Genomic DNA, 13199 nt, shown 5'->3' with positions numbered 1-13199 from the left:
AGTTTTTGGAATGGAAACAGTTGTTTTTCGAGAAATTTTTTGTTTCACAAGGAAATATATATATTCCTGATACTACCACGACACCAAATTTTAACTGTTTGCCTAACCTAACCACACATCAATGGTTTGTGGGGCTAGTGTCAATGGTTCACAATTATTTTGCAATTTCTAGATCCTGATACTACCATGACACCAAATTTTAACTATGTTTGCCGAAACTAACCTAACCACACGTCAATGGTTCATGGGGGGCTAGCGCCAATTGTTCGTGGGGCTAGTGTCAACGGTTCGCAATTATTTTGTAATTTCTAGATGTTTCCGACAAATTTTAACTTCAGATTCGTCATTAGCAGGCCTCAATTAGTAAGTATGTCAAATATGAAGAAAATCGGAGAGGGGTCCGGTCATCTTAAGTCATGCCTCAAAATTCATGTAGCCTTTCAAAAACAAATGTCGCAAACCTAATCACCTGGCACAATCTTATTCAATTACATGATTGTAAATAGGACTCTGTTAATTCTGCTAAGTGATATTAATTTGTTAATCCTTTAGTAGTCTGTAAAAAATTTCAAAAAAAGAATTGTTTTGTATAATCCATGTCAAATGTAACTTCCATTTTTTTGTCACAAAGATGATAATTTGCAAAAAGTTCTCATTCTTTATGTCGACTACATTTTCAATTACTTGAATCTGCCCAGCAGACTTCTGTGCTTGGGAGATAGTGAAATTATCGTTCAGGTCACTGTGTAGTAATGTATCCTATACTATATTTGTATGACACTGACTATTGTAATTTGAGGTTGCTTGATGACAATAAAGCATTATATTCTATTCATATGTGTGAATAAAATGGGCATGTGTACTTTTAAAACTAACACTACAATTAGGAAAAATTACCAAATTCAGACAGGACACGGCATATGACACTCTTTCCTTTCTCATAGTAATTTAGCCCAAGTTCCTTGTTTTATTGCAGTTTCATCATGCTACGAATGTAATTTTAACATGCTTTGATTTACCTCTGTTAACACATACTGCAGAGTTTTAGCTATTACTTAAGATTTTGTTCAATGTATACTTTCGTAGTTAGGTTAGGCAGGCCAGGTTTGGTTCTCTTAGCATTAAAATTAAGTCCCAAAATGCATTCTACTAAGATTCCGATTTACATCTACATTAATTCCCACTAGTTTACAATACTTAGTCGCTTGTCAAAGGAAAATACATTGTCCATGGGAAGCGTGCATGTTTACATAAGGTAATTTTTAAGCTGTTTGTTTCAACATAAATAAAGGTTTTTTTAAAAAATCCAAACAGTGCTCATTACTTTAAGGAAGGTTCAAATTTTGTGTGACAATGATTGCCAAAATTCTATGATAATAATTAGTCTTCCTGCTAGGAGAATTTGAAATAAATCATAAAACAATCGGAACCGTTACCATTATTTATCTTTCCCTGTTTTAACCCTACAAAGCTAATGTGTCCTCTCCCAAACATTGAAGTCAACAATTCGTCTGCTTGACTACCTATTTCTTCAGTATTAAAAAGCATCTCAAATTTTGCAAAAACTATTTCATTTACTATAAAAGTTAGTATTTACTTCCAAAATACATGAATAGCATGGCAGGAATGCCAAATTACATTTTTATAAGTCTTGTGTGCACTCAAAACAACACTTTGACTGGTGTTCACCACACATGGCTTTGGAGCAACAGAACAATTTGGTCATCCTCGTCTTGCTTGAGGGTCAGAATGTACAATCCTTGTTGTTGAGCATCTGCATTAGTTTTTCATTTCTACATTCAGAATGATAGCAAAATCTTATGAAGTTGTTGTTGTAGTTTTAGTGTAAGCAGACACTAATGTTCTGTCTAGACAATGCAAAATTGAAAGCCGTTAGAAACACACTGAAGGAACACTTGTAAAAGGACACCGATATTGCCTGTCAGTCTCTCAGATCCATATGAAGATAGATATGAATAGAATAGAATGCTTTGTTGTTATCAAGCAACCTCAAGTTGCAACAGACAGTGCCATACAAATATAATATAGTACAGGATACATTATTACACAGAGACCTGGATGATAATTTCACTATCTCCCAAGCACAGAAGTCTGCTGGGCAGATTCAACCAATGGAAAATGTAATCGACATAAAGAATGAGAACTTTTTTACAATGATCATGTTTGTGACAAAAAAAAATAGAAGTTACATTTGACATATATTTCTTCAAAATTCTGTGGATGCGAGCGGAATATTTTAGTGGAAAGGGGTGAATAAAATGGGGAACGAATGCAGACCATTTGGTATACTAACTAAATTTAGCCTTCTAATCACGAAACTGTTGTTACAATGCAGGGGTCACATGTGGAAATCGGGGAAAAAAGGAGATAAAAGTTGAATTTCTTTTAACAACATATTCGTGATTAGAAGGTCAAATTTAGTTAGTATACAAAATATTAACGAAATTGGAGACATTCTCTATATTGTGCAATCATACGTAAAATGGCGCCACATGTGTCGGTTGCCAGATGACACGTTAGCTCTCTAGGGTTAATCAGGATTACATTATATTTTATTTAAATGAAGTGGGGGCACCAAAAAAAGAGGAGACCTCCTCTTTGTAGTCAACTAGTGTCTGCTTTACGTAGTTTGACCTAAATATTAATTTGGAATCATTGAAATCACTTCTTGAGTAGATGGGTTCTGCAAGTCATAGGTTTTAACTTGTTTAAGGCAGAAGGGAATTATAGACTTCTGTTGGAAGAATATACAACCAGATGGTGAAAACTTCATGTTTAAATAACAAGTGACTTGCTGATAATGAGTCATGTATCACGCAGTCAGTAAATGTTTACTATCCTTCAGACACCTATAACTTCTGAATTTCGTCAATTATTGACATTTCTACTTACCTATCTGCTTTGCAGATCATTTTTTAACGTGTATTCACGTTTTTTTATCATTTTTTTTTTAAAAAAAAGGTGTTTTTGTAACTGAAGAACGTACGTTTCCGCAAATGGTTTGTGGGGCTATGCGAGAATGGTGTGTGGGGTTATGCGAGAATGGTTCGTGGGGCTATGTGTCAATGGTTGAATTTCCGCTATGAAACATTCCCACATCCACAAAACACCTTCCAGATGTTAGACAATACTACGGGGAACTTATTACGGTAAGTAGTTTCTTCTGTAGAAGTGAAGAAATCTGTCCGAAGGATAGTAAACTAGTACCGCACTTTGAAAGTTCGTGGAGGTGTTTTCTTTTGTCGTAAAATATTTTTGACCGGGAATTCATGTGTTTTTAAAGAAAAATATCTTTCTGACGCACAATTGCCATTGCTTTCTCTACGTGAACAGGATGCTGCTTACGTTTGATGATGTAACCCCCTGTCAGTGTTTCCAGCTACGCTGTTGTTTTGCAACAAGATGAAAAAACGAAATATACATTGCTGATATTATTATGACCCCAAATTTTAACTGTTTGCCTAACCTAACCTTACCGTGAATGCTTCGTGGGGCATTTTCCAGTTAAGAAGGTTGGAAACAATGAATTCCACAACGCTAGCCAAGCTGTGCCCGCCATAGTGTGTGTTACGGAAGCAAAACAAGGAAGAACAATAATTATTCGTAATGTGAAAAATTGAAATTATTTTCGTGAAAAAAGCAACATACCACCTTGAAAAATGTTTTGCAATGCAGAATACGTAAGTACGAATGTTAAAAATGACTAAATAAACTAGTAAAAGGTGTTGTGCCTATATTAAATTGGTACCAATTATTCATTTTCTATTTACCTGTGGGTTTAGTGTCGTCAGTGTTTTCTTTTTGGTCTTCCTCATCCACCTTTTCATCATTTTTTTCTTCGGTGCCTTCCTTAGAATCTCCACTTTGGTACTTCGAACTAACCTCAATCTTTTTACTCCCTTTCTTAGATGACGATGTCCTGACTTCATTTAAAGAAACACTATTTACTTTTTCAATAATGTCTTCACTTTCACTTATATTTCCATTATCAACCATTTCATCCTCACTTTCTTCTTTCTTCTTGCCCTTTTTCTTACCCTTCTTCGTAGGTTTAGCAGCAATTGGTTCCTCCTCTTCCACTTCTACAGTATCCTTTAATATATCGAATTTCTTTTCATCATCACTTCCACCCCAATCATCATCTTTTTTACCTTTACCCTTTTTCTTCTTCTTAGTAGCTGCACTTGATTTAACAGGTTTAGGGACGTCACTTTCATCTACGACTATTGGGATTTTTACCTCCTCTTCGGAATCATCAGCGAATGCTTCTTTCTTGCTACCCTTTACTTTCTTCGGCATTGTGAAAAATAAATATTACTCAAAAAGTGAGACAACTATCTCTATTGACAGCTGTGATAAAAATTACACATGACTAAACACCACTTGATACGCAACACAACTCATGGCAAAAGTAAAGAGCAAGAGTATTCCTTATCGCACAGCGTAATGAGCACCTCCGTGTACTGATGTCACGATAATTAGGTTCATTGTTAGATTAGGCATGTTAGGTTTAGGGTTCTTAGCGTAATCAATACCTTTAAGATTAAGCCCCCAAAAGTTTCAGTGTATTTATTGCGTATCTATGGTAAGAAACCTAAACCTAACATGCTCTAAGCTAACAACTATAATAATTACAGTGACGTCAGTAGACGAAGGTGCTCGGTATTGTGTGCGACAAGGGAGACCAATCAGCAACGACGTAAGTGCTAGTGTTGCCAGCCACACTTTTACCAGGTAGGTATTGTATGATTGTACAGGTCACAGTGTGATAATGAACACATTGTCTTTCCCACATTTTAAACACTTGTTTTTCACCAGAAATCACATAGCATTTTAAAAAGTTCTTATACTTACATTTCCACACATTAGAAGAACAACAACCCACATCTGGATAACTTTCGACAAGAAATCAAACAAGAAATCGTCATATTTCCTTTCCATCGCTGTTGTCCTGCCTTTTAATTAACTCTCTATCCTTCTTAAACCCGAAGGTTTATGGCTACAGATACACTAGCCTTCAGAGACGCCAACTTGAGATTTTGGGGGAAAGATAGGCATAAACAATACTGTATATATGTAAGTATACATAAAATTTGTCCTTCTACGTGAATTTTGGTGGCGCAAAAATTGCCTCCCCCCCCCAAGTCGGCGGTAATATTTTCTACACGAGTTGGTAACTGTGTAATGAACTAGTCCGGCCCGGGTCGAGACCACAAGTCGGTCGCCGAGGGGTATAACTGATCGCACACCATATCCAACACAAGCCCCGCCCTCCGTCTTTTGACGTGAGGGTAAAAATTCATTCGTTGTTTTGTTGGTTCTCTTGGCAAAAATAAATTGAAAATGTATTTTTTATTCTATGAAAACTAAACATAACAAGATTACTATAATACTTAGGCATTTATCCTAAATGAGCGTAATAAGGAAATCTTTACATAGTGACGTTGGAACGCAAGGATGGAATTGCGTTGTGCGATAAAGGAGACCCGCCGACCCAAGTGGAGTCTTTCTATTCTAACTTGTGTTCTGACGTCAGAGGAAAATTGCCTACGAGGTTAGGTTAGACCTGTTAGGTTGGGTCCGATTAGCATCAATACAATGAAAAATTAATACTTAGACTAAGAGAACTACACATAGCTATCCTAACCTAACAACGTAGGCATTTAGCCTAAAATTAAAAAAAACCTTCTCCCATGACGTCAGAACACAATGTTGCTGAAGTGCTGTGCGATAAGAGACACCCAGACAAGTGCAGCTGGACTCGGGAACGGGACGAGAGTATTTCGCTGGCTGAATTTTGGTGATTAATCTGACTTATTATGATTTGCATCTTTCATAAAAATATGAAGGTGAGTTATTAATCCAATGCTTTGAATAATACATTAATCTTTGTTCCATGGACAAGTTCCAGAAGGGTATTATGTGTAACAAGTATGTTGTATTTTTTTATTATAATTCTACCGTGCCTTTGTTTCCTGGTAGATATTTTCATTCTTAGTAGTAGGGAGATCGAACGGCACATATGAGGTCCCTGAAAAAAGAATAAAATGTATAACATTGCATAATATTTGTATTTCAGTGTTGACATGCATTTGGTTCTGTGATTATAAAAACTGGTTGACGTACGTTAGTGGACATTGGTTTCTACATGAGTACAAGGGCGATAAATCAGGCGTTCCCGATTCATCAGCATACACCTGTTTTGTAGAAGACCATGTATCTTGACATTATACGGGATGATTCAGCATTCCTATTACATACTTCTAGGAATTGTGGAGGGAACTTAGTAGATCAAATTTTGATAAGGAACTTATGTCCGGAAACTTACCGTTATGGTACAATGGTAAATGTCTGTTATATCGGAGACACATTTCTTCATTTTTACAGAAGAAACTACTAACGGAAATGAGTTTCTGTAGTATTTTGAAAGTTCTTGGAGGTATTTTCTCATCGTAGAGTGCTGCACAACAAGAAATAAGCACTTTTGATATAATACTTGCATTTTGTGCAAAGCGACAACATTATGCCGTTGTTTCCATTATGTACCTGCAGATGGCGTGAACGTCTAAAGTCATGCAGTCTCGCCAGTGTTTCCAAACGTGCCCTTTTTTTACTAGAATTTTATTTTTTTAAATGCTTACCTAACCTAACCTAACCTTGCCGGAAATGGTTTGTGGGGCTATCCGTCAATGGTTTGTGATGACATAATGAACACGAAAGTAGGTATTTTTCGGTTAAGAAGGTTGAAACACTGCATACCCTACTCCAAATCGACAAAACACAAGCACGACGTGCGATGATCCACAGATGTTCGCGCCATATTGTATGTTTCGCAACGGCAGAAAGGACCCAAAAGAATTACTGGTAATGTGAAAAATCGAAGTTATTTTCGTGTAAAAAGCATAATGGCACCTTCAACTATGTTCCACAATACACAATTGGTAATTACGAACCATTTAAAACTGAAAATATTCAATAGAAATGTGTCTCCGATATAACAGACAATTACCCTTCACAGATGACAAGATCACATAATTTCACATCTCCTGCTTTACCTGCGTCACTACAAGAGCTGCTTGATGTGGCACCCTGAAGTTCATTGCAAACAGTGTACCTCCAAAGGATGTTTGCATACACATGCTCAAAAATACCTGGTGTGGGTAAGGATGTCGAATCGACCCTTCTTATTAGAAATACGTTTTGATACATCTTTGGAAAGGGTATGAATCAAGATTAAATGTTGGATCGGAACGAGTTTACAATACCGGACCACTCCAATTGCTATGAAATTTCGCCTACTCACTAATTGAGACCTCCTAGTCATGAATCTGCATGTAATAATTGGCGGTCAAGTATGGAAATATAGAAAAAAAACTAAATAAACTATGTTTTCCTAATGTAACATAACCCTACCGTAAGAACAACAGGTCCACGGAAGACGTCATTTTCCCAGCATGAAAAATTCAGCGTGCAATACACCGTTGCCAAACGTACCTGTTCAAATGAGTCCACATTCCTAAATAATAATTTTTCATTGTATTTATGCTAATGGAACCTAACCTAACCTTGTAGGTATTCCTCGTCTGACGTCTGAACACAAGGTAGGAAAACTGTTGTGCGACAAGAAATGCGAAAGAAACATGGTTGTCAACAGTGGCGAAGCGTCGATTTCCTAGCAGGGTAGGCACAAAAGTGCGATAATTTCCATTAGTTGCTTAAATATGTAAAAAGAAAGGGAGGGGGGCTATGTCATGGAGAGTGAGTGGTTCAATGTCTCTCCAGACCGCTTCTTTACTTGCCTGTGGCGCGACGTTTTCAAAAGTGTTGTTACCGGCCATCAATACGATAATTATGTCTTAGACGTTCTCCTCCCGCCCACCAGATGTCATCGATAGATTTTGTTCATTTCGTTTTTTTTTATTTGTTTGTATTTTTTCAACCCCTGATTTATGCACACACCTCCAGAAAGAACTACCAATCATGGGACATCGCGAAAATCCAACGAATAGTGCTCGAGCCCTGTTGTCAATTCTTCATCACTTTTTTTCTAAATTTATTTTGCAATTGAGGTGAAAAGGGGTGGAACCCCCCCCCATAATTTTCGGGTCAGTCTGACGTTTGTGCCGTGAGCAGACGACAGAATTCCGCACTTTCAGCGACTGTCAGTTTGGTATGTTCTACTGCTGCCAACTTAAGTTTTTTTAGCAAGACTTCCTCGCACCGAGGAAAACACCATTGTTATATGTTGTCTAACTAAAGGAATGGTTGTAGTTAATTCCGGTCTTGGCTTTCTAGATAAATGAATTTCTGACACCTGTATGTGCAAGTAAACATAATTTAAGTTTTGAATATTTTCGTCTCATTTGTTCTGATCTATGTTAATCGTGACGATGAGAATGTATGGAGAATGAATTAAAGATGATCAGGAAACATTGGCATGACCACAATTAGGTCACCTGGCTTCGTAACGTGTTAGGATGACCACCACGGGGCTTTAAAGAAAAAACATAAGTAAAGGTGACCTCTCTCATTCAGTGTGTATACTTCGCATCCTAGTTTGTTCTACCCCTTGTGTTAGTAGACACCTTTACGTGATAATAGAACATAGGATCCTTGTTTGGGACCCGGCAACACGACAGGTTACTATGTAACATATAAACAGGTTATAATAAATGTAGTTGCTTGAGAGAATAGAATCCCAATTTTTAGGCGCAATTCAGCTCTTTTCTGCCAATCCAATGTGACAACACTGGCCTGTTCCGCCAGACCTGAAACAGACATGGCCCGCGCAATAACCCCATAACACAACACCCTTTGTCCTAAACCCAAAAAAAGTCTTCCCTTGCATTGTACTCTCATTGAACGCCCTCTTCTCTTGTTATCCCTTCAGGGTAAACGAAACTGCCTACCTCTTCGCTTGTGTCGGCTGCATAAAAAAAATGTCTGCTTGTAATATTTATTCAACGACAGTGTTAACGCATTAAATAACGTTTCAACAACTTTGAATTTTTTTTAAATATTTTGCTGTCACTTGCCACTGCTACTTGCAAAGGAAAATATAGTTGAAAACATTTTAGAAATGATTGTTATAAGAAGGAAACATGAAAGACCAAAAGTGGGTCCTACCTTACCGATGATTACATCTTCACTGAATTAAGAACTCGATTGTTCTTGCATTTCAGTCCGGCACTTCTTGCATAAATCTGATCGCTGCACAAGACACGAATCACAAACAAAGTTCTACCATCACGAAACTCGCGCTCCGAGCCACGCTCCCTTGTAGCGTCCTGAGCAGGAGGCAAGTTTTCACAGAGAGGGAACGAGCGGGGAAATCCCCGTTCACGATAAAAGTAAATTATTCTATTTTCAGTGAAAGTAAAACTACTTTGTAAATATAAGGAGTAACTAGCATATTAATTTACATAATTTGGTATGAAGACTTACTTTACACATATAAGTTCTTTAGACTTTCTGTTTACGCTACGGTGTTGGGTGAATCGACAAGACCATCAGCACTCTGACCAGAAAACGAAGTCAGAACTACACCTACTCCGTAATTTTCAATTTCACTTACACTTGTCGATGAAAGGAAGGAAAAACCTAAGTTTTGTACAAAATATGGAGAATGTACAATGAAATAGAAATATCTCTGCACGAACACATGCTAATGTTTACAAAAAATGCCGGTACACCAAAAATTTCCAACCCTGGCGGAAATGCAGTGTTGCTGATATTCTGTTCGTTCTAGTAGGCAACACCGCGAGGCCGGCCTCAGGAGCACGTTATAAGCACACGTACAGTACTCGTAAGATTAGGCTTCCCGCATATACGACCGTACGACAGAATGTCAAGAGAAGAGGCCCCAGCAAATGTGCCTCACTCCGTGGAAAGTTCGTATACTGGACAGGGTTAGAATTTTTTTGTAATTATCATAAATGAAAATTCCAAACTTTTCCATTGTATCACATGTGTTTTGACGAAATAAGTAAATACACCTTTAAAAGAGTGATGGCGTGGGTAGGCCCGGCCTCCTGGCCTCATAGGACGCTTCGCCACTGGTTGTCAATTGTTTTGTATAGAGAATCATCGTGGTATTTAACAAGGTTATTCTACAACTTCTACACGTTATTTTACAATTTCCATGCTTGACCGCCAATTATGAGATGCAAATTCGTGATAAGGAGGTCTCAATTAGTGAGTAGGCGAAATTTCATAGAAATTGGATAGTGGTCCGGTATTGTAAACTCATGCCGTTCGATCTAGCACAAACACATTTCTTCATTTTTACAGAAGAAACTACTTATAGAAATTACTTTCTATAGCATTGCAGGACAATGTGGAAGTGTGTAACGGTTTCTTTTTTCTGTTTAGGGTATGTAGCCACACTGGCCATTCAAGATAGCTTCACAAACCATTCACATAGTGTTAGGTTAGGTTTGGTTAGGTTAGGCAAACAGTAAAAAAAATTGTTGTTTCTTTGGCTCTGGTACCCCTTTCTACACATTTGAAATATTTTCGTGAAAGTATTTAGTTCCTCATAACAAACAGTGTTTGCAAATAGCTCGGAAGTTAATTTTTTAGATCTATGTGCTACGAAACTTACGTTTTTTATGAAATTAAAATTCATTGCGTAACGTCAAAAATGTTTTTCAGAACTTATATGATGGCGAATGATGGATTCTTGTCACAGGCGCAAGTCTGAAGATTTCGGATCATCGATTCATGTCACAGGTGCACGTCTGATTTTTTCTTCTTATGATTGACTTGTGCAATGGGAACATTTGAGATTGCGATTTGTTATTTGTGTGATATATTGGCGGATTGGACATTTCAGACATTGGATTTCATTTATGCGACTTCAGAAATTGGAAATAATTATTTTCTTTTTGGCAACTGCAGGCCGTAAAGGGGAGGGGGGGGGTTGTTTTTTCTAAATGACTTATGGGATGGGATAATTTGAGACTTCTTATTTTTATGATCGGAAGGGAGTGAACGGTGGTATTCTGTGGAAAAGGACAACAAGGACTTTAAACGTAGGAGTTACTTCATTTTTGGACTTACAAATTGAACTTCGACCCACAATTCAATACCAGGCCTTGGTAAAAAGAGTAAGTTATCTTCTTAGGTTTAATTTTAGCCTTCATTTTTGGTATCCTCATGTGTCAATGCGGAAAACAGTGAGAAATAGTGTTGGGGGCAGGTGACTCCGGCCAATTTCTAACATGCCTTTAAAAGGGACTCTATAGATAAAGGCGGGGCTGCGGTAGCGGTAGGGGGTGGTAAGTCAATTACCCCAGGGGCAGAGCCCGGAATCGGTAGTAAATTTGGACTCAACAATTTCAAACAACAAAATCTCAACTTTAAATGGCTGTACAGTTGTAAATACTTCTTTCCACGCTCCAATTTTTTTATATTCACAATTAGGATCACATAATCTTCATAATTAAAGGAAAAAAATTGAAAATTCGAGGGTGTAGAATAGGGTACCCGACCCGTTTCTTCTTTATGTTTAGGGTATGTAGCCACACTGACCATTCACAATAGCCCCACAAACCATTCACATTGTTTTAGGTTAGGCAAACATAGTAAAAAACATTCATTGTTTCTTCTTTATTTTCTGCTAAAATAGCTTCCCAATGAAAGAAAATACCTTCAAGAACTTGTACAATGCTATAGAAAGTATTTTCCGTACGTAGTTTCTTCTGTAAAAATGAAGAAATGTGTTTGTGCTAGATCGAATATTTACCGAATCAGGATTCCAGAAATGTAAAATTTAAGGTGAGGAAACAATTGGAAGTGGAAAAAAGTAGTATTAATTGCCCCCCGATTCGGGCTCCGCCCCTGGGGTAATTGACCTACCGATACCGCAGCCCTGCTTCTATATAGTCCTTTTGAATGAAAACATGAAAAATATGAATGAAAGCATTATTTTAAATAAGTTGAATCCTAATGGAAATTCGCATATATATTCACGTTAAAAACCAAAGTTCGACCTGGCAATACTGTGTGTTTACAATATGGATTAGGTTCAAGGAAGCCAGATATGGCAAGTAATGTAGTAGTTTTTTTTTATTATTATTTCATAGAAATGTAACTTCAAATTGAGAAATGCACAGTGGCAATTCAAAGTGTCAAATTCGTACTATTAGCGCACAATATTTTTTTTTTACTTTTGAACGGTAAAACACGAGGGTCGATTGTGCAGTCTAGCCCTGGTGTGTGCTGAATCATGTCTGCTGCAGCCAGAGTCTCATAAACAAGACGTCATTACCGTTTTAATCTCCGGGAAACGTCTCAAATTCGTTTGTTTTCTTATTTTTCACATTGGTACTTACATATTCTGCATTGTTGAGGATTTGTAAAGGTGGGATTTCACTTTTTTCACGCAAATAATCTCAATTTTCCACATATCGAGTAATTCTTGTTTGTTCATTTTCACTTGCATTACACGCAGTATGGCAGAGGAATCTTGACTAGTGTTGTCGATGATCAGTGGTTATGCTGTGTTGCAACCTTCTTCATCGAAAAATACCCACTTTCGTGTTACTGATTTTGTATTTTTTTCCAGGTTCGAAAACTCCACGAAACATGCACAGATAGCCCCACACACCATTCATAAATAGCTCCACGAACCATGCAAGGTTAGGTTAGGCAAACATAATTAAAATTGTTATTCAACATCAGAAAAATTCAAGATAATTCTGCAACGTTTACACAGTTACAAAACCGCATGGTTAGAAACACTGCCCGGATGTTACATCATCAAATGCACGCAAGATTTGGTTCACGTAACAAGGACATAGATTCAACAGCTTTCGTGCATCGGAGAGACATTAATCTTGAAAAATACATGATGTACCGGCCAAATAAATTAAACGATGGGGGAAAACACTATTCTACGGAAAGTCAGTTCATTAAGTACTTTCTCCTGAAAATTTGAAGAAAGATGTTTCTCTGAGATTAAAATTTTACCCAAGACTCTTCATGTGGCCCCATACAAAAAAGTCAAGAGGAGTTAGATCCGGTGATCGTGGTGGCCAAAGAGTTGGTCCACCGCGATCTATCCACCTGTTCCCGTATGTTTGATTGAGATGTTGTCGGGATGTCATGGGGAAAAGTGTGCTGGTGCACCATCATTTTGGAACCACATGTGCTGGTGAATGTGCAGCGGCACATTG

General features: G+C 37.5%; 2 protein-coding genes across 3 annotated transcripts in view; one reads left to right on the top strand and one right to left on the bottom strand.

Moving 5' to 3' along the window:
- The window catches only part of LOC145977872 (ATP-binding cassette sub-family F member 1), a 37985-nt gene extending 33532 nt beyond the window's left edge, over positions 1-4453 (bottom strand). Inside the window, exon 1 of the mRNA XM_083110205.1 lies at positions 3792-4453. Within this exon, the coding sequence (XP_082966331.1) occupies positions 3792-4320 (529 nt within the window). The 5' untranslated portion in view covers positions 4321-4453. The remainder of the gene's footprint in view (positions 1-3791) is intronic.
- A 1302-nt stretch (positions 4454-5755) lies between these two features.
- Positions 5756-13199, top strand: part of Mvb12 (multivesicular body subunit 12-like Mvb12) — a 55640-nt gene continuing 48196 nt past the window's right edge. For both annotated transcript variants that reach the window (XM_083110002.1, XM_083110001.1), the window contains exon 1: positions 5756-5870. The gene's annotated coding sequence lies outside the window, so the exon portion shown is untranslated. The remainder of the gene's footprint in view (positions 5871-13199) is intronic.

The sequence above is a fragment of the Lepisma saccharinum genome, chromosome 23 (assembly GCF_977018435.1).
Source record: "Lepisma saccharinum chromosome 23, izLepSacc3.1, whole genome shotgun sequence".
NCBI lineage: Eukaryota > Metazoa > Arthropoda > Insecta > Zygentoma > Lepismatidae > Lepisma > Lepisma saccharinum.
Note: the sequence above shows the minus strand (reverse complement) of the source record. Positions and strands in the feature narration are given on the sequence as shown.